Genomic DNA, 22,386 nt, shown 5'->3' with positions numbered 1-22,386 from the left:
CCTTTAATATAGAATGCTTTAAAATTTGTAATAGAAATATGTGCCTGCTCTAGATTTATCCTTACAGGTGTGAATATATAATTGCCATGAATCTGGAGGGAAAAATAATTTCTGAACTTTGAGCTGCTGAGAATGCTGGCTGAGAATATCTCCCCACTAGAGATCAACCTGCCTGCAACTTTATATTCCTACATTTCTGTGTGTTCTTTTTAATTATTTAACATTCTTTGCTGCATCTGTGTTCCTTGTTTCCCAAGTGATTTCCATATGAATTGTGTGGTATTTTATACTCCCATGCTCCAGTCTAAAATGTATATGTCAGACTATAGAAAATATCAAGGTTCTCTGATGACCTTGAATTGTTTTAAAGGATAAAAATCTTCAATATTCCACTATGCACAACGTATTTTTTTTTAAAAAGAGAATTCGTAAAAGAAAAATAACACAACATCAAGGACTTTCTTTTCAATCGGAGAATGTTGATTTGTCATTTATTTCCATTAATCATATTTTATAGATTGTGTGGTATTAATATTAATAGAGTGTGCAGCCCATCATCTGGAAGGAATGCACTGGTGTGCATTAGAGCATAACACCATCCCTGAGTTGTGCTGCTGCAGGGCATCTGTTAAAATACTTCATGGCTCTTTAAAATTTAATAACAGCTTTTTTCAAAATTCATCTTGTTTCTTTTCAGGCTCAGAAGTCATGGATAGAGAGAGCATTTTACAAAAGGGAATGTGTCCATATAATACCCAGCACCAAAGACCCCCATAGGTGAGAGTGCTATATTTGGTTACTTCATTTGTATTGAATACGTAAGTAAGCATGCTATAATGTATACTGTAAAAAGGTACGCTACTTTAATATATGCTACAGGAAAAACATCTTTATTTTAACAATAAGCAACAACTACTTTAAATATGCACTGTGCTTAGAATGTTACAGTACACTCATTTTTATCTCCTTCAGTATCTCAGGGTGGAGATATGGTAGCTACTATATGAAAAAATATTTAAATGATTTAAAAGAAAGAGAATAGATTTCTTCTTCCATTTAAACAGGAATGGATCATTTCCAAGATCACGTGATCAGATCTTTGTGTCATAGGGCTGTTCTTTTCCTCAGTGTTTCCATGTGTGGCCAATGGCATTTCATGGGGCCTTTCAACTTTTGGAGAAACTTTGGCAGGCATGTCAGGGACAATATATATATTTTTTTCCTGCAGTGACTTCCATTTTACTGACAGATGTAAAAATTTGGACCCAGCTCAGTACATCTACCTGAGACAGAGTGATTGGCTCAAAGACACCCAGCTGGCTTCCATAGCTAAGACAGGACTTACACTTACGGTTTCCCATTGTCTAGCTTGGTGTCTTAACTATTAGACCAGGGGTGTCAAACTCGATTTCAATGAGGGCCACATCAGGGTTGTGTTTGACCTCAAAGGGCAAGGGTGAACGTGGCCAGCTCACGAGCTCTGTTTCAGCTGCAATGGCTTTCTACAACCTTCCGCCAGTGAAAACACGAGCTCCGTTTTCGGCTGCAATGGCATCCTGCAATCCCCTGCCAGTGAAAACAGAGCTCGTGGGGCTGCCCGCGACCCTTGCAAGCTCTGTTTTCAGCTGCGACAGCCTCTTGCAACTCTCTGCCAGCAAAAATGGAGCTCGGGAGGGCTGCCCGCAGCTCCATTTTCACTGGCAGAGGCACTGTGGCCGGTCCTTCGCTGTTTCCAGGACATCTCTGCAGGCCAGATCTAAGCACCATGTGGGCCAAATCCAGCCCGTGGGCCTTGAGTTTGACCCCCCTGCACTGGACCAAATTGGCTCTTGTGGCTGCTTATTTGCAATACTTTATCTAAAGAGACAGTAATAGTTGCAAAATGTAGTCTTTTAATTTGGCTTCTGATTTCTGAGAGAACAATAAGTAAAATATGTTTTAAATATATGGATGATGTATTCTAAATGTATTCACTTGCATCAGAATTAGCCACAGCTGTGCCAGTCAATGTTATAATCTTATTTCCTCTGTAAAAATAAAGTGAAGCTTAAGAAAGTTTTTTGTTTGGTTTTATCGTGTGTGTTTGAACAAAGTATTATACTATTGAAACCTCTTTTCACAAGCACTAAGTTTTGTACAACATTACCACTGGTCTAGTTATCTATATAGCTCATTCTCCTGGAAAAATGATTACTTATTTCATGCAAGATGTCTAATAACTTTAGTCTTCTGCTTTATTATACTAAGTAGTTTTTGCTTAATGCCATAGATGTTGCTGTGGGCGCCTAATAGGTCAACATGTGGGACTTACTCCAAGTATCTCCATTATTCAGAATGAGAAAAACGAAAGCCGGCTCGCTCGAAATGACATCCAGTCAGAGAAGTGGTCAATCGGCAAGCACACCCAACTCAGCCCCACGGATGCCTTTGGAACCATTGAGTTTCAAGGAGGTGGTCATTCAAATAAAGCCATGGTAATGTTTAAAAATTCTAATGTCCAAATGAATTTCATACTCTATCTGTTATACGGGAGTTTATTTTCTAGCAAAGAAATCCATTGGTAACTTACATAGACCCTTGCTCCCAAGGATTTGGGTTTATTATCGAAGACAACCATATTCATACTACAGTGTGTTCCTTGGAACCCAGGGGTTCCATGAGAATCATCCAGGGGTTATATATCACAGTTTATTCTAAGGATTGTTATGATTTCAAATTTTTAAACTCTTCATTACATTGTTTCTATAGTTTGTATAGCCTATTGAAGATGCAAATTCAGGATACTGTTTTGCTTGCGCATGAAATGCTTTGTCAAATAAATTGCACAGATTTACTGCCTTTGTACTTACATGAATGGACCTTGGCTTACATAATCCATTTTTTCCTATCTTTGGTATGATTACTGCCATGGAGATAGAAAGAGCTTCTCTGTATAAAGGTAGCAGGAATTTCTTTAAAGCAACTCATAACTTATTCTATGTATCTCACAATCTTGGAAAATCAGTATTTTATTGTATTACTGCTGTTTGTAAATTATCCATTCAAAATGGTAATCAGATGCTGAATAGATTTTAAGATTCTCATGAATGAAGGCAAATATACATGTGCAACGATAATGTTGCATGATCCAATCTGGTTCAGTTACCGGACCAGAGGTTTGGTCTTCTGAACATTCAGACTCATGCTGGAGCCCATCTTCAGGGAACCTCTCTCTAGCAGAGCGTGTGCTGTATGGTATTTTTAGTGCTTGGTGTATGTGGGTTTTTAGAGATTGATTGGTATATAAAGATGACTGGCTTTTAAGTCATTAGCTGTCATTTGCTTGTGTAGCCCAGCCCTCGCCTTCTAAGTACTTGATAGGCTGGTGGTAAATCAGCACTCCTGTTCCCTGGCTGTTTTTATGTCTGCTCATCCAACAATCTTAGTAGCAGCAAAATTGTTGTTCATTGCAGTCTGAGTCTGCCAAAGAGTTTGGGTCTCCTCATCTGACCACTTGCTTGTGTTCTTGTGATCTGGTGGTTAGCTTCCTCACCATTTGTCCTACATAGTCACAAAGACAATCCATGCAGGCATTCGGTAGATTACATTGGAAGAATCTCCCACCTCCAAGCGATTTTAAAATTCTCTTGATCTTATGCTATGTAAATATTTAATAGAATATTGCTTGAGTTTAAAAAAAAACAAAACCTGCCTCACTTAATTGCAACACATTTCTTCCCATTACTGGCAAATTATTTTTGCTGATAGGCTTTTCATACTGAGACAACATTTAACAATGAAATAGATAAACTGAAGATGCTGCATTAATGCCCACGTTCCATTGCTAGCTCCTCCAATGAGTGCCTTTCAGTTTGGTGCAGTGGTTCAGGTGCTCGTTCAGAAAACAGGAGATTGAGTTTAGTTCAGGTGTGGGATTCAAAAATTTTTACTACCAGTTTTGTGGGTGTGGCTTGGTGGGCGTGATAAGGGAAGGCTACTGTAAAATCTCCAGTCAGAGGTGGGATTTGCCAGTTCTCAGAACTACTCAAAATTTCCGCTACCGGTTCTCCAGAACTGGTCAGAACCTGCTGAATACCACCTCTGGTTTAGTTACACCTTGAATTGAATTATTTATTTGTCAAGCAATTATAAGATTACAGGTATAAATATATACATAGTTATGAATACATGAAATTGATATATATATAAGAAAAATAAAAAGAAACAATAGGACAGGGATGGTAGGCACGTTGGTGCACTTATGCACGCCCCCTACAGACGTCTTAGGAAAGGGGTGAGGTCAATAGTAGACAGTCTAAGGTTAAAGTTTTTGGGGTTTGGGGAAGAAACCACAGCATCCGGTAGAGTATTCCAGACATTGACCACTCTGTTGCTGAAGTCATATTTCCTGCAATCAAGTTTGGTGCAGTTAACCTTGAGTTTGTATCTATTGTGTGCTCTTGTATTGTTATGGTTGAAGCTGAAGTATTCATTGACAGGTAGCACATTGAAATGTATGATTTTATACACTTTACTTAGATTGGACCGAAGGTGACGTAGTTCTAGGTTTTCTAGGCCTAGAATTTCAGGTCTGGTGGCATAAAGTATTCTGCAATTAGTAGAGGAGTGGAGAACTCTTCTTGTGAAATATTTCTCAACTTTCTCAACTGTACTAATATCAGATATGTAATGTGGGTTCCAGACTGATGAGCTGTATTAAAGTATTGGTCTAGCAAATGTTTTGTATGCCCTAGTTAGTAGTGTGATATTACCAGAGAAAAAGCTATGTAGGATTAGGTTAATGACTCTTAATGCCTTTTTTGGCTATGTAGTTACAGACCTCTAGCACTGAGGTCATTAGAGACGAGTACTCCAAGGTCCTTTACAGAGTTTGGATCATCAACAAGGTCTTGACTATTCAGCCTGTATTTTATTTTCTGATTTTTTTGCCAATATTTAAGACAGAGCATTTATTTGTTGAGATTTGAAGTTGCCATTTCTTTGACCATTCTGATACATAGTTGAGGTCTTTTTGAAGGATAGCAGTATTGTTGGTGGTGTTGAATAGCTTTACATCATCAGCAAAGAGAACACAGTTGCTTTTGATATGATCACAGAGGTCATTTATGTAGAGTATGAAGAGAGTTGGTCCTAGAACACTGCCTTGGGGGACACCACTGTTGACAGGTACAGAATTTGATAGGATGTTCCCAATTTTGACCATTTGTTGTCTGTTTGATAGGAATGCAGTTATGAAGGTGACCAGAGATACCATAAGATTTTAGTTTTTAGGAGTAGTTTGTCGTGTACCACTGAATCAAAGGCTTTACAGAAGTATATGTAGATTGCGTCTATTGCTTTGCCCTCATCGAGTTGTGTAGTCCATATGTTTTTGCAGTGTAAGAGTTGCAGATTACAGGATAGTTTTTTTCTGAAACCAAATTTTTTATTAGAGAGTAGGTTGTTTGTCTCTAAGTGGAGGATAATGGATTGGTTAATAATTGATTCCATGACTTTACAGGTGATGCAGCATAAGGAGATTGGTCTGTAATTTTCAACTAGGCTGGGGTCTCCCTTTTTGAAGATGAGGATGACCTTGGCTAGTGACCGTAGGTTTGGCAAGGAGCTGGTCCTGAAAGATTTTTCAAAGATTATGCTTAGTGGTTCGGCTATGGCAGTGGATAGCTTTTTTTAAGAAGTAGGCACATATTCCATTTGGTCCAATAGATAGAGATGGTTTTAGATTGTGTAGTGCTTTTTCAACATTGTCTTCTGTAAAATCTATATGTATTAGATCATTGTAATTGTCTGTGATTCGACTAGGAGATACTTAGCCATGAAAGCCAACTAGGTGACCTTGAGTTAGTCACTCTCTCACAGCCCAACCTCATCTCATAGTCTTGTGCTGTGAGGAAAATAAGGGACGGAAGGAATATTATGATGTTGATCACCTTGAGTTATTTATAAAAATAATAAAGATGGGATTAGAATAGAATAGAATAGAATAGAATAGAATAGAATAGAATAGAATGGAATGGAATGGAATGGAATGGAATGGAATGGAATGGAATGGAATGGAATGGAATGGAATGGAATGGAATGGAATGGAATGGAATAGAATAGAATAGAATAGAATTCTTTATTGGCCAAGTGTGATTGGACACACAAGGAATTTGTCTTGGTGCAAATGCTCTCAGTTGTACATAAAAGAAAAGATACATTCATCAAGAGTCAAGAATCATAAGGTACAACACTTAATAGTCATAGGGTGCAATAAGCAATCAAATCATACTAGGAAACACTCAATATAAATCGTAAGGACATAAGTGACAAAGTTACAGTCACAAGTGATAAGAAGTGATGAGAAGATTAGTAGTAATAGTAATGCAGACTTTGTAAATAGTTGAACAGTGTTGAGGGAATTATTTGTTTAGCAGAGTGAAGGCATTCAGGGGAAAACTGTCCTTGTGTCTAGTTGTTCTGGTGTGCAGTGCTCTATAGCGTCGTTTTGAGGGAAGGAGCTGAAACAGTTTATGTCCGGGATGTGAGGGGTCTGTAAATATTTTCACAGCCCTCTTTTTGACTCGTGCAGTATACAGGTCCTCGATGGAAGGCAGGTTGGTAGTAATTATTTTTTCTGCAGTCCTAATTACCGTATTTATCGGCGTATAACACGCACTTTTTCCCCCTGAAAATAGGGGGCAAATAATGTATGCGTGTTATACGCCCGATATATGTTAAAGCCTTCGGTGAATGCTGCTGGGATCGGGGATCAAGGACACAAATGAAAGAAGGGAGGGAGGAAGCAACCGAAGCCTGTCCTTCTCTCTGGGTCAGCTCTCTCAGTGCTCTCTCGCTCCTCCACCAGCACAGGAAGAAACTGCTTCAAAGAAGCGGGGGGCTTTTCCTGTCGCGCGCCCGTTTCTCCCCACCCCATCCGCCCGCCCGCCCGCCCGCAGTGCTCCGTTCTGCCTGCCTGCCTGCCTTCGTTAATGGTTGAATCGGAACAGCTTGGCTGAGTAAAAGAGCGAATAGTTATTATTCTCAGCCGAAGCTGCTCCCAAACAACCAGAAACTAAGGCAGGCAGGCAGGCAGGCAGAATGGGACACTGTGGATTGAAGCGCGCTACGCGGGGTGGGAGTGGGGGTGAAATTTCCCTCTTAAAATGAAGATGCGTGTTATACGCCTGTGCGTGTTATACGCCCGATAAATCTGGTACTTTCTGAAGTCTATGTCTGTCTTGTTGGGTTGCAGAACCAAACCAGACAGTTACAGAGGTGCAGATGACAGACTCAATAATTCCTCTATAGAACTGTATCGGCAGCTCCTTGGGCAGTTTGACCTTTCTGAGTTGGCACAAAAAGAACATTCTTTGTTGTGCTTTTTTGATGATGTTTTTGATATTAGGTGTCCTTTTTAGGTCTTGTGATATAATAGAACCTAGAAATTTGAAGTGAATAAATAAATAGATATATTCTTTGCCAGCATTTGCAAACCACCAGCATTGCTACAGATTAAAATAGTTAGCTTAGAGTTAAATTAATGGACCAGTAGTAAGGACATATGATGGGAAACTATTTTCTAATAATCTGATCCAAAGGCTCACTACCCCAAGTACTGATGTGGCATACTCTTCACAACCATTTTTGATTAAGCATGATGATGAACTTTGAAATGCGTGATGAATTTTGCATCATCATAATCATCATGATCATGAAATGCATGGTCAATCTTGTATGTTGAAGTGCATGATGAAGTTGATATGAAATGAAATCTTCTGATTCAGTGTTAGCTACCTTATATACGGATGTTTAGTAACTTGTTGCAAATTATTAGTTTATCTTATAACCATAGAAAACATACAATTTCATGGAATTGTAGTACTTACAAAAACCCCGTTGATAGAATTTCTATTTAGCTAAATGTTGCCGTTATGTTATATTATTTTGATCCCATCTTTTTTTTTCCTTTTTAATATTTGGTCAACTCAAGATAATGAACATGCTTAATATTCTTGCCTCTTGTTTTTCATGTTACCAGAGATGGAACCAATATGTTTATTACAACTTAACTCTTTTTTTTTTCATTTTCAATCAATGCCCCTTTGCTCTCTAGTATGTGAGGGTGTCTTTTGACACAAAACCTGATCTTCTTCTACACTTGATGACCAAGGAATGGCAGCTTGAGCTGCCGAAACTCCTCATCTCAGTACATGGAGGTCTCCAGAACTTTGAACTGCAACCCAAACTCAAACAAGTATTTGGGAAAGGCCTCATTAAAGCTGCTATGACAACTGGAGCATGGATATTTACAGGCGGAGTAAATACAGGTAATAAAAACTGTCAAGGGAAAAAAATCATTGGAGCAAGTATATCTCAGAAGGCTTGTCAAAGAAATATATCACTGCACATTCCTTTCCTTCCTTTTTTTCATAAACATCACATTTAATACCCATTTTCATTTAGCAGGCATATCTTTTATAAAAATGTAGACAACCAAAATACGATTCTAAGCAAGAACTGAAAAAAATACCTTAATGACATGGTCACAACCCCCGACACCACCCCTGCTGTTATTCTCATTGGAAGGAAAGATCTATTAACAATATTTGTAGGATGCTATTCAGGTGGAGAAGAAGGTTAAATGCCTGCTGCTTGTTTGCCTACCAGTTGTATCAGGTATTTTCAGTTAAAACAGCAGCAAAGATAATAACCATGGACAAAGAGCAAAAGGCCATGGCACTGATGATAGTTTAATGCAACTCCCGAGAATTGAAATAATTTATTAAAAGTGTCTTCCTAAATTGAAATTAATATCAGAGTATTGAACAGACTACAGAGAGAGAGAGAATTGTCAGACAGGCAGGTAAACATTGGACCATGCTACCTCCACCTCTTTTTATTTTATTTTTGGCAATTAAAAATCACAATAATGGATTGGATAGGTGGAACTCAGAGATCAGAAAATGGCCACTTCATATTCCAACCCAGTGTAAAAACTAATATGCATATACCTCCAGTATCCTCTTAGCTTACCTCCAACATCCACTCAATCAAAAATAGTACAATCTAAATTAGCAAGCCTAATGGAAATACATTCTACTGTATAAAGCAAAAATATAAAAGACTTAATTCTTGCTTTTGCCAAGTCTCTGATCCAAGTGGTGTTGAACTACAGTTTTCAGCATTCCTCACCATTGCCATGCTCGCTGAGAGTTGCAGTTCAAAAACATCAGTATCACCACAAATTCTGTATCCCTACTCAAGATTAGGGGGAAAAGGGGCAAGAATGCATGTAATGAATTAGCCATGATAATGAATTCTGTTATCACTTATCTGCAAAGTTAATTTTTCACTTTTTTCTGGCTTTTTCAACAAGCTGTGGTTAAATCAAAATGTGACTTAAGGCAATATTAGAACAAAGTTATAGGTAAACTTATACTTTTTATATTTATGGCCAAAGCTTTCCATGAAATCCTGAACTATATAGTAACTGGCTTTCTTGCTTTTATTTTAAATCTTAACCCAATTGCTTGATCTTTGGTTGACTCATAATGTTTTCATTTTCGTATCACAAAATTTAACCTACTGACATTTTCATAGCAGATATTAATGTCATCCTGTCACAGTTAGCATTTCTTTTTCAGGAGTTATTCGGCATGTTGGTGATGCACTGAAAGACCATGCTTCAAAATCTAGAGGAAAGATCTGCACTATTGGAATAGCTCCCTGGGGAATTGTAGAAAATCAGGAGGACTTGATCGGCAAGGATGTGAGTCTCTTGTTCATCTACCAAATATGCTTTCATTAGTATCTTTTAGATATTGAGATTGTTCATGACACCAAGATTTTTCCATGACACCAAGATTGCTTTGTACGAGCATATATAGCTCTACTCAGATGTTTTGATAATTTAAAAATATTGTAATTCCTCATTTAATCATCTAGACTAGAGGATGCATTCTTCCTTAAGGATGAACAATTTAGTTCCATCCATTTTTTTTTACTAACTAAGGACAATTTATATGATTTGAACATCTGTTTTACATATACAGTAAGGGACACAGTGGCTCGGTGGCTAAGATGTTCAGCTTGTCGATCAGAAAGGTTGGCAGTTCAGCGGTTCGAATCCCTAGCGCTGCATAAAGGAGTGAGCCCCCATTACTTATCCCACCTTTTGCCAACCTAGCAGTTTGAAAGCATGTTAAAATGCAAGTAGAAAAATAGGGACCACTTTGGTGGGAAGGTAACAGTGTTCTCTGCGCCTTCAGCATTTAGTCATGCCAGCCACATGACCATGGAGACGTCTTTGGACAGCGCTGGCTCTTCAATTTTGTAACAGAGATGAGCACTGACCCCCTAGAGCCAGAAAGGACTAGCACGTATGTGCGAGGGGAACCTTTACCTTTACCTTTACATATACAGTAATGCAAATGTTGGCTCATTCTCCTTATCCACAAGTGTAAAATTGTTTTTGCAGACTGCCTGAGTTTGCCGTCCATTTTGCAGTTGGCAAACCTCCCCAAATTGGGTGAAATTAAGGTCTTAAGGTATCTATTTCATTCCTTAAAATCTCCCCTTAAAACAGGCCTTGGTTTCAGCCAGCTTTAGCTGAAGGCATATATTTGATCTGTGAACCAAACCAATAAGACTTTCTTATTCTTTTTGCTCTTTGTGCAAAAAACTCACTTATCTGTTAAAAACACTGTTCTTCCTGTCAAAAAATTAGAGTGTTTTTAGGCACATCTTTTTAGTTGTCTCTTATATTATTATAATTAGTGCCTATGTCCCTGTTGGCAGCATTTTCTGGAGGGAAAAAATGACCTTTTTTGTCATGGTCTCTTTTAGCTTATAGTTATTACCTTCATGATGAAAATATATATTTTTTATTCATATCAACTAAGTCATAATATTTGTAATTGATGCTTTACTGCATTAAAATAATAACAACAATAATAATGCCAAATCAGTCGAAACATATGGCATACTGTGCAATGAATCATAACAATGATTCATTATTATGACAGTCAAACACATACAAAGGAATAAGAATACTCAGTTCTTAAACAATGAATTAAACCTTAACCACAAGAACTAGGATTGGACAATCTTTAATAAAAACAAGTTCAAAGGTAGAGATTGGACAAATTTATCTTATTAATCAAGAGTTTTTACTCAAGTATGACAGACTCTTTTCACTGAAATGTATCTAGCTTTTTACTATACTCTGCATACTAAGCCCACAGTTCTTGATATATGCCAGGGTAGTCTTTTGTGGCAAAGGCAAAATGCATGTACATACATGCATTGTTGGATTCAGTACAAATCTATTGCCAAAAAGCACAGGAAAATATATCTTTGGATTTTAAAAAATAATCCCTGTATGTTTTTGATGTATCTATGAAGCTTTGCAAATATTTCTGAAGAATAAATCACAGTAGCCCAAGTGGAATCACCAAGAGGGAAGATACTAGGAGATGTAAGTGGAGAATTGAATTTGTGCATTCATGACCTACAGTAAACTGTTTACAACTTCAAATCAGCAATGCTATTTGTTTAATTTGTTATTCCAGTTATTGTTATAGTGAAGACACTATATATCTTTCCCTTAACCTCAAAACAGCCATTTAGGTAGCTTAAACTGAGATATGATGACTAGTTTAAAATAATTCCAGCAAGTATCAAAGCTTTTACTGGCCAAAATTCAGAACTTTAATATAGTGGTTATTTGCAAGATAAAAATCCTTCTTATTGTGTGTTTCATTGTGAGATTGTTGATTTATGCTGTATGCGTGAGTTGTGTCCAGGGGTAAGAGAATATCCCCGCATTTGCTTCAGATATGTGAAATATTGCCTTTTAGTTCCTAGAAATCCTCAAGAACTTTTGTTGGTATTGAAAAAGAATTCTCAAACACAAAATAAGTATTCTCATTTTCAAAAAACAGATTTAATCTCTCATCATGGGAGCATGTTGGGTTAGCCTGAATATGGTAAGCAGAGGGGGAAATAACAAATCCCTAACAATCTGTGGCAAAGAAAACCATAATTAGTGGCAGACGTAGCCAAATATCCAATGTTGTGCCTGGAAAAATAGTTCATTATCTAAAAACTACTCTTTCAAGAAAACTTTGCATTAATTTAAAAAAAAACACCTCTCAGCAGATCATAGGATCATTTGAGATTTTGTTTTTTGCTCCTTGATGTTACTTTTTTTCAAAAGAGAATAGTATTTGGTCCTGCTTCCCTGTTTCAGTGCCCTTTCTTGGGATTCTCATTTCATTTCTATATCAAAGTGATGCTTCAAGCCCTCTATAGCCATGAATTGAGAAGTATCATTTTGTTATTATGATGGGCCTGTTTTTTTAGATAAAAATGAAGATATACTGTAAGTGCAACAACTTGAGTTAAAGTTATTTATTAGCAGCATTACAGATCTCTGTCAAACAGTCTTCCCAGTATAATGCCAAGCAGATTTCTTATTTACTGAAAACTTAGAAATCCCAGGCTTCATGGAAACCACAACACTGAATGCAGCGCAGTGCAATTATATAGCCAAATTCCTTTTTTTTGATAGAAATATTGGCTGCAGGTCCTCAATAATGACAAAAGGGTGTTTGAAAGGCTACACAGCATTTCAGATTTGAAGGCTGAAATTTGTTTCTTTGTGTGTGTGTGTTGGGGTGGGGTAGTATAGCATCTGCCTCCAACTCCTTAACCAAACACATCACACATCCATAGGAAAAGATGTGGTTGCTTCATGTTAACTGTTAATGAATGGATTCCCTGACATGCTGCTGCCTTTCTTTCATGCTTACGTAGAAACCTGGGGGGTAAAAGTCAGGCTATTTAAATGAATAGCAGAGGAGTGTTGCCCTCACAAGGTCCAGAGTACTTCCTTGGGCACCATTCATTTCTGAATGGTGCCCAGCCAAGATATAGGCACTTCTGTCTGTGATTAAAACTGAAATGTACTAATCTGAAGGAGAAAAATGAAGCCTTTTTGTTTTGCTTTTCATATTCATACTAACGCACCTGCTGCAGCATTCATAGATTCCTTGATAGTTGGAACTGCTGCCTGCAAGTTAGACAGATAAAGGAAATCTGATGCTTTTCCTGGAGGTTATCCAGCTTCATTTCTCCTAACAGCAAAGGGTACCTAACAGCTGTGTTCTCCATTTTTCCTGTAATGGAGTTGATATCATCTGTTTTTTTTATTTTTTTTTAACGGGAGAAGGATAATAGCAAATCTATCTTTTCAACCTCTCTGTCAGAAATTGTTTTATTGCGGCTTTAGAATTCAGTAGCACTGCACTTTGAACTAATCATATTTCTTCCATCTCCCAGCTCACAAGTTGCGCAGGCATGCATTACCAAGTATTTTGCTAGAGCAGAAATTCTTCAGGAATCCTAAATTTAAAATAATATTAGACCGGTGCTAAATTGTGAGAGCCAGTTTGATGGAGAAGATAAGAGCTGGGCTAGAAGATGCAAGATTGTGAAGTGTCGCATTCCCTTCGGCATGAAAAGTAGCTGAGTGACTTTGGGTACTGTTTCTGTGCAACTCACCTCATAGGGTTATAATATGGGGAAAATAGGATGTGGGAGCATTGTATACACCAACTGGACCTATACGAAATAAAAGCAAAATATAAATCTATTATAATATATAGTGAAATCAAAATCTGAATTCCATTCTTGACACTTTGTAATCAAAAAGAGTAATGTAAAAAACATTAGGTACTTACATACATGTGTTTACCATCATGTGAAAATGTTCCTTTCAAAGCAAAGCATTCAACAAAGACCTCTCCAAGATTCTAATGGAGATGATAAGAAAATTTGAGTTAATTATGGTATGTTAGGTGGATACAGACCAAGATTAACAACAATGCCCAATAAGTGTATGTTTGTGGTTCTGGAGAGAGCTCTGGATTGGTATATTGCAAGATTTCATTTAGACTCTGTGCCATTTAACATATTTGTAAATGATTACAAAAAGGAGTTAGAAGATATGCTATTTTATTCTATAAATCAGAATATAGCAAACACTTTAGAGATCATTATCCTAATCTGAGGGCATGTTGGCAAACAAGAATAATGGGCAGAACCCCATTAGGAAAAAAACCAAACACTTATTAGAGCATATAAAAGTGGTAGGAACAACTTTACTGTTCAAAAGTGGGATCAAGATTAAGAGAAGCCATTGTTTTTATTTGGCACTGGTCAGATTGCACATAGAATATGGTGTCCATTTCTAGCATCACATTTGTATAAAAACATTGATAAAAATGTTGAGAGAAAAGCAACTAAGATGGGAAAAGGAAGGGAAAACTTATTAGGAATGCCTGGAGGTGTTCGGCATGTTTTTATCTGAAGAAGAGAAATCTGTAAGGAGGCACAATAGGTGTGCGTTCAAGAGCTGTCATGTGGAAGGTGGGATAAAATTTCCTGATGCTGTTTCTGAAGCTCTTCAAGACATAAGGATTTTACAAAGAAATTGGTTTTGGTTGGATGTGAAAGAAAAAAAAACAATCTTAATGGTCATTACTATTCAACAATGAAATCAACTGCCTCAGTAGGCTGCAAATTCTCCTTTGTTCTTTAATAAGCTGGATGGTAGTCTGCAGGATATGCCATACAAATGGATTCCTGCACTGCAGACTCATAGGGAGTTGAGCTAGATGACCTCCAAGGTCCATCCCAATCTGTACATTCTGTGAGAGTGTAATTTTAGATTAATTCATCCCATATAGTAGAAAACATCTTTTATCTGTGCTTTGAACTTGGAAATAGCAGTGTGTTACATGAATATCTGAGGACTCTGAAGAAGACAGAAGCAAAATGAAATCTTTACTAAAGCCTTATATGTAGCAGACAGGATTTGAATTGTCTAGTAATGTACTCATCAAGCCACAAAATGTAATATTCTGTCTTTGCCCTCATTCCTTTTTTGTGTCAGCAAAGCCTACATTGTTATCGGTAGCAGAGTAAGTTATGGTAGTAGTGAATTAATAACTGAAATTATTATTAAATCATCATCATCACGAATCTGCTTTACTACAAAAAAGCTTTAAAGATGTTCAATGCATCTTTAGTCACTGACTTTTATATCTGACTAAGCAACAAAAAGAAAACAAGAATTCAATCCAAAACAAGGGTATAAATGTTTTTCCTAGGTTTTAGTTAGATGTACCTTGCTGTTTTGTGGCTGTTTGGTTATAATGATGCATAACTGCAGTTTCATAGGACTGTGGGTATGTTATTTGAAATCTGATCCTGCTTTATGGACAGTATATTTTCCATTATAATGGAGGTCCTGTGATTGTAGGGAAAACTATCACATCATGTTTCAAATGAATAATTTTGGAGACTTTTACGTGCATATCGATAAGTTGCAAGATAATGCAATCAGATCACACATCTATTTAGTTTAATATTCCGCATGCATTTGTTAGTTAGTTTATTTATTTATGTGGGAATTTAGATTGCCGCCCAACTCACATATGTAACTCTGGGTAGTGAACAAAATTTAGAAAGAACACTGCCTCAAATAATAAAAAAAATAACAACAAAACACATTAAAGCAATAAAACCATTAAAACCATAAAATCTAATTTGCAGAACAGAAAAGTCAGTTTCTCTAACAGATTCCATACTTACATTAAGGGATCCCCAGGCCAAATGGTAAAACTATGTTTTCATGTTTTTCAGAACTTGGGACAGTTTAAAACAGGATGTGAGAGAAGTAGTATTTTGCATGTTCTCTTAACTGAAGGTCATTGATATAGGAGGCAATATGTCATATACACTATCTAAGAAATAAACTCTATTATTTTAGTCCCTAAATTTTTTAGCAATACATTTTTATTTTTATTCAGAAAATTAAAATACAAACTCAAAAAAAAGGAAAAGAAATTTTACAAAAACAAAACAAAATTAGACAAACACATTAAAAATTTACATTAAAGAACAAAAAACAAAAACATATATACATATATTGTCTCCCCTAGTTAAATACTGATTAAAATATTATTGAAACAATGATAGCTTCCTTCTCTTGCGAATCAGGCCCAGAATTTATAAACCTCTACATCTATTTACAACCAATTGGATTTATACATTTATCTACCATATTTATATAAAAGAAGTAGTTAACAGAAAACCCAACAGCAAAGTTGATTATTTTAGTCCCTAAATTTTTGAAAAGGAATAAGTCACTCGATGAACTACATCTATAGGGCATTATTTGATTACAATTCCCACAGTCATTGGCCATGACTGTTGGAACTGATGAGAGTTAGTCCAAAACATCTGATCACAGTTAATTAGATCTATTTATTTCTGTGGATATTTTGTTTTCATGTTTTTAATTGTTTTATAATTTTAGAATTGTAAGCCTCATACTCTCTTGGTTGAGTTGGGTGGCTATAGAAATTGAATAAATAAGTACTTCAAATAGCACCTGCAAGCCACATTAACGTATATCATGAGGTCATTGCACAAATGGTATATAGTGACATAATGATGACTGGTAAACATATTACACAATGTCATCATATAAGCCATATTCCCCTGCCAACTTGCCCATTTTATAGTCTCTTTTAAACTGAAAGACAGATAGTATTACTGGAATTCTATTTCTCAGTTTCCATCATTATGAAGAAATCCAACTTGTGACTACTTATATGCAATCAAATTTCACAGTGGTTGGTTGGATTTGTTTTTAAATAAGATTTTAAAAGAGTTATGTCACTTTTCTATTATTATATCTAGACAATAATGTATTATTGATTTTCTGAGTTTGAAAAATCTCCAACAGTACTTGAATTTTAGAAATGCTTGAAAATTGATTTCAGCAGCTTGGTCTTGGTTTGTTATCTCAATACTAGACTTTATCAGAATTTACACGCTACTACAGCAAACTATGATTATATTCTCTCTTTTTTTCATATATGCAGGTAGTCCGACCATATCAAACAATGTCCAATCCAATGAGTAAGCTGACAGTACTCAACAGTATGCATTCTCATTTTATTCTGGCTGATAATGGAACCACAGGAAAATATGGTGCAGAGGTTAAACTTCGCAGACAGTTGGAAAAGCACATCTCCCTTCAGAAGATAAATACAAGTGAGCAGTTCACTTTCTACTTCTGCTTTACAATCATGGTATCAAAATTGAACAGCGATAGTACAAAGACTATTGCTTGAAGCAATGTTTCATATATATCTCTTCTAGTAATGATGGATCCGTTTTTTGGACACCATCTGTATCTTTATTATTTATTATCATCATTAATCAGAATTGAATATGGTATAATAGAGCTGAATATTATTGAGCAATAAAATACAAATACTAGAATGCTAGAGAAAACTGACTGAATTATGAAAAATGCCCTGTCATACTATGATCCCTAAACTATTAGTAAAATACAAAAATACATGGAATACTTAAAAATTAAATTTATTATTATATTCCATGATAAAAAAGTAAATATATAAAAGAGATGTAGGTAGTCCTCAATGCACAACCATTCATTTAACGATTGTTTGAAATTACAACAGCACTGAAAAAGTGACTTATAACCGTTTTTCACACTTATGACTGTTGCAGCATCCCCATGGTCACATGATCAAAATTCAGGCTCTTGAATATATGATGGTTGCAATGTCCCAGGGTTATGTGATCACCTGTTGCAACCTCCTGACAATCAAAGTCAATGGGGACGCCAGATTCATATAACAATTAGGTTACTAACTTAACAATTGTAATGATTTACTAAACAGCTGTGGCAAGAAAAGTCATAAAATTGGGCAAAATTCACTTAACAACTGTCTTGCTTAACAACAGAAATTTGGAGCTCAATTGTGGTCATAAATCGAGGGCTACCTGTATTCCATTGTAAAACAAAATAAAATAGTATTGCTTAGAATTTAAAATGAAGTGCCTGCTTAGACCATTTGCTACAATTCCAGATCAGAAACCATGAGAAGGAAGAAAGGAAGGGAATGAGGGAAAGTATACTATATTAACTGTAACTAGATATAAATTATGGAAGTAAACACTCTAGTTTACTTCCGATCCCATGGTAAGTTAGTTTCTCATTTACCACATAACAGACGTAATGCAAATTGACAGTATTATACATCTATAATTAATTGCTTGTATATATATTTATTCCATTTCTGGCCTTGGTAAAGTATTTCATTAGGATGACTTCACAAAAATGTCACATATGCACACATAAGAAAGCAAATTCACGAATTAAGGTTCAAATCATAATCCAAGAACCAGGGAAAGAAGTTATTACCTAAGTAAATACCAGAAAGGAATAGAAAGAATGCTAAAAGGATGTCAAATCTAGAACGATCTCAAAATGAAAATCAGGGAAGCTGGGGGAAAATAAATCTGATAAACAAGATTATTTTTTAGTCTTTCTTGATTTATCTGTTTTCTAACGTTAGCTACTTTTGCTACACTAAACGTTATTTCCAGAATGTTAACATGTTGAAGTCTAATGACTTTGCAGCAAGAACATTCTTGATTTTATTTAGACAAGGATGGGAAACCTATGACCCTCTAGAAATGCTGCCCCAGGGAAACTTCTGGCGTTCCTAGACAGCCAGAAGGATGGTGAGTTAAACTTCAGCAATGGATAGTTCCCCATCTGTGTTAACCCTCTTTACAAGAACAGGCACAAGCTGTCATCTATGTTGTTACTGCATAATTATTTAAAATACCTTGGGAAAATTAATAAAATGATATCATTTGTACTTGGTTAAGGCACAGCCCCTTTCATTTAGCCTAGATCTCATTGAGTAAATTAACAAAAAACATATTGGATCAGTCTAAAACATTTTGTTCCCATCAATTAAATGACAAATTAATCAATTAAATGGAAAAAAAAAGAATCACAACAAGGTCTGTACACACAGGAGAGTGTAAGCAATTATAGGCTCCTTTTCTAGCTAGAATGACAGCTTTCTTCATGGTGTCACTTAACAAGTTCCATCCTTCCACATTGAGGTCAGGATGTCACACTGCAAATACAGAAGGGTTGGAGTTAATGTGTGCTGCATCTGCCAAAAAAGCCAACACAGTTCCAGGCTGCATAAACAGAGGGATCACGTGAAGTGTTAATACCACTTATAATGCCTTGATAAGGCCACACTTGGAATACTGCATCCAGTTTTAGTCACCACGATGTAAAAAAGATGCTGAGACTCTAGAAAGAGTGCAGAGAAGAGCAACAAAGATGATTAGGGGACTGGAGGCTAAAACATGTAAAGAACGGTTGCTGGAACTGGGTATGTCTAGTCTGATGAAAAGAAGGACTAGGGGTGACATGATAGCAGTCTTCCAATATCTCAGGGGCTGCCACAAAGAAGAGGGAGTCAAGCTATTCTCCAAAGCCCCTGAGGGCAGGGCAAGAAGCAATGGGTGGAAACTAATCAAGGACAGAAGCAACCTAGAACTAAGGAGAAATTTCCTGACGGTTAGAACAATTAATCAGTGGAACAACTTGCCTCCAGAAGTTGTGAATGTTCCAAAACTGGAAGTTTTTAAGAAGAGACTGGATAACTATTTGTCTGAAGGGGGTGTAGGGTTTCCTGCCTAAGCAGAGGGTTGGAATAGAAGACTTCCAAAGTCGCTTCCAACTCTGTTATTCTATTCCATTCTATATTAATATGACACTAGATTGCAGCTGTATTTTGTCACCTGCTCTGTTTAGGATTGTTGGAAATGAAACTATTTATTTCTGCTGCTGAAGCATGAGACTGTTGATGCTTCATTCTGGTCTTTTTGCTGTGACAAGGATTCACTGACTTTGCATTCTTGTTCTTATTCTTTGTATCAAGTGTATTTTCCATTTCACCTTGATATCCTCAATTTCATAGCTTAATACATACATTATCAATTAACCTGCAGTGAGAACTATGTACAATCTATTTTCCATTACATGCTTTTTAAAGGTAAAAGCTGAGTGTTGTCACAATTTTTTATATATATTTTACCAACCTTCCCCAACTTATTACTTAAATTAATTTTTATATAGGAGCATTTGTGTATTTTTTCCTCTCTATTACTTTTCTTTATGCTCAGGTGTGCAATATTTAACTGCATAACATATTTGTTAGAAACAGTGCAGGATTTCCAAAGCAGATAATTTAAAAATATGAATTCCTTATTTTCTTGGTTTTGTTTAATTTCTTCTATATTGTACCGTTGTAGTATCTATTACAAGTTATAGTATGTCCTACTATAGTGTAGATTTCTCAGTAAATATAGTTGGGTCTATGAAAATGTTATTGTATACTCACATATATTGTTGCACTATTGCAGACTACCATGGAGTCCCAACATTTAACACATAAATGATAATATAATTAATAAATAATATTTATTAACCTCATTATTTATTAACTTTAATATTATTTACATGTTAATTATAACTTTAATAAATATTTACATATTTATTAAATAATAACCTTTTTATTCAGTATTATCTGGGAAGAAAGGTAATTGATTCTCTCAAACCTGCAAATATAATTGCAGAAAATAGGCCACATAAAATATGTACAAATTTTACATTAGCCACGCTACACTTTCCTTTATAAAGAAACGTAACAAATTATTTAAAGCCTCATTATGTAAAAACCTCTCTTTCTGCCTAAAAAAAAAAAATTCTTTATAATAATCAGAGAGTTGTTGTTTAAATAAGCTGCTCTGTTCATGTAGAACCAATTTGGCAATTCAGTGTCAGCATCTGTTCAATAATTTCTAAGAAAATTATTTACAGAAAATTCTCTAATAGCAAGGTTATATAACTCAGTACCAATATTGATGTCGTATTGTTATTGATCCACTATGTGTTTATTAGCTGAGATATTCCACCCTCTAGCAACTGTTTTCATTGCACAACTGCTCTTACAAATGAACCATTCATTATGTAAGTATTTATAATAGGCTCAATTGTTATATATTATTTCTATTTTGATTTCTTTTCTACCAAAATATCCAAAATTACATGAAACAAAAATTTGAGGGGATGTGTATGTGAATTTTGAACACACAGGAATATTCAAACTGTGTGTATTAATTCTAGTATTCTGTATCCAACAGTAATAATCATAAATAAGAAACCAACCCACCAGATAAACCATGCAGTTTTATTTTATGACCACTGTTCTTTGTTCTCAGGAGAAAGTATATGTTTCTCCTTGGACAGCTGCTAGAACACAGTAAGCCCACTGGGAAAATAGAGAAGTAATGATACTTTTTAATGTGTGGCCTTCATATGTTTGTATTGTAAAGGAAAAAAAGAGAACAGGGTAACCTTGAGAAGGCATTTGTAACAATTGAACCACTCTAGCAAAATAAATAAATAAATCACCCCATTTGTATTTGAATAATTTAATGTTAAACCTACAATTATTTCAATTTAGTTTTGTACTGTTGCATTTTGAAAGGGTTAGTTTGACATTCCAAGAAAAATCTGTCCAAGAAAAATCTGGTCTTAATATCACCATCTAGTTTAGAAGGTACTGAGAACAAGCTTCCAACTACCTTCCTAAGGATCCTATTTTTCAAAAACCTACAAAATGAATGTTTTCGTAGAAAAGGTTGCAATTTTCCCCCCATAAAATACCTTTAAAGGTCCTGTTAATGATTATAAACATGCCATGGTACAATTTCATGACTGACAAATTATCCTAAAACTATTGACTTACGTTGATTTAATAAAGACTAGGTGGTTTTCATATTTCCAAATCCACTCTACTACACAGAATTTGGTACTGGGCACAATGTTCAAAGTTTTGAAAATGCCAGTTTTCATTTTAAATTGATAGTGCTTAAAGCTGCTGAAAATATGATTGCAAGGATGAGGGCAAAGCCTGATAAAACAATAAAGAACAGAAGATAATGAAAAAGTCTTCAGCATCTTGCATATCTGCTGTTTTTTTTTTTTCAAAATTAGCAACAACAGAAGTTACATTGAGAAATAGCGTACAATAACATCTATACCCTTTATAAAGTTAAAGAATTATACACTGTTCAGGTTGCTCCAGGACAAATCTTTTAAGCAAACCGAGCTCCAAACATAGTATAGATTTTTTTTTTTATCAAATTCCATTTTCCCTTCCAGTTATTATTTGTATGCTCAACATTATTTTACTTCATGTCTTAAAATAATAAACTGCCTTTTTCTGGTCTTGTAATAAGCAACAGAGTGAGGTAGCACTTCAGATTCAAAATGTCTTCAAACCGGGAGCTGGCACAGAACTTTTCTGCAACACCTTAAACCAGGTGTATCTTAATTGGGGTCACACAATGGCCATGAAGGGCAGCCATGTCATCCTGCAAAAAAACAGCTGCTTTAAGAAATTGAAGACAGGGGCTACACAA

The 22,386-nt window shown here is 35.8% G+C and overlaps 1 protein-coding gene across 5 annotated transcripts in view; it reads left to right on the top strand.

Moving 5' to 3' along the window:
* TRPM3 (transient receptor potential cation channel subfamily M member 3) overlaps positions 1 to 22,386 on the top strand; it is a 246,351-nt gene that overhangs the window by 144,020 nt on the left and 79,945 nt on the right. For 4 of the 5 annotated variants that reach the window (XM_087957807.1, XM_087957808.1, XM_087957809.1 and 1 more), the window contains exons 2-6: positions 698 to 777; positions 2,270 to 2,474; positions 8,096 to 8,309; positions 9,627 to 9,751; positions 16,938 to 17,109. In XM_087957807.1, the coding sequence (XP_087813933.1) occupies positions 698 to 777; positions 2,270 to 2,474; positions 8,096 to 8,309; positions 9,627 to 9,751; positions 16,938 to 17,109 (796 nt within the window). The remainder of the gene's footprint in view (positions 1 to 697; positions 778 to 2,269; positions 2,475 to 8,095; positions 8,310 to 9,626; positions 9,752 to 16,937; positions 17,110 to 22,386) is intronic. The other variant, XM_087957811.1, reaches the window with a different exon arrangement.

The sequence above is a fragment of the Notechis scutatus genome, chromosome 2, assembly GCF_049901735.1.
Source record: "Notechis scutatus isolate UNSWTSFEM ecotype Mainland chromosome 2, rNotScu1.2, whole genome shotgun sequence".
Taxonomy (NCBI): Eukaryota; Metazoa; Chordata; class Lepidosauria; order Squamata; family Elapidae; genus Notechis; species Notechis scutatus.
This window is presented reverse-complemented; position numbering and strand designations above follow the sequence as displayed.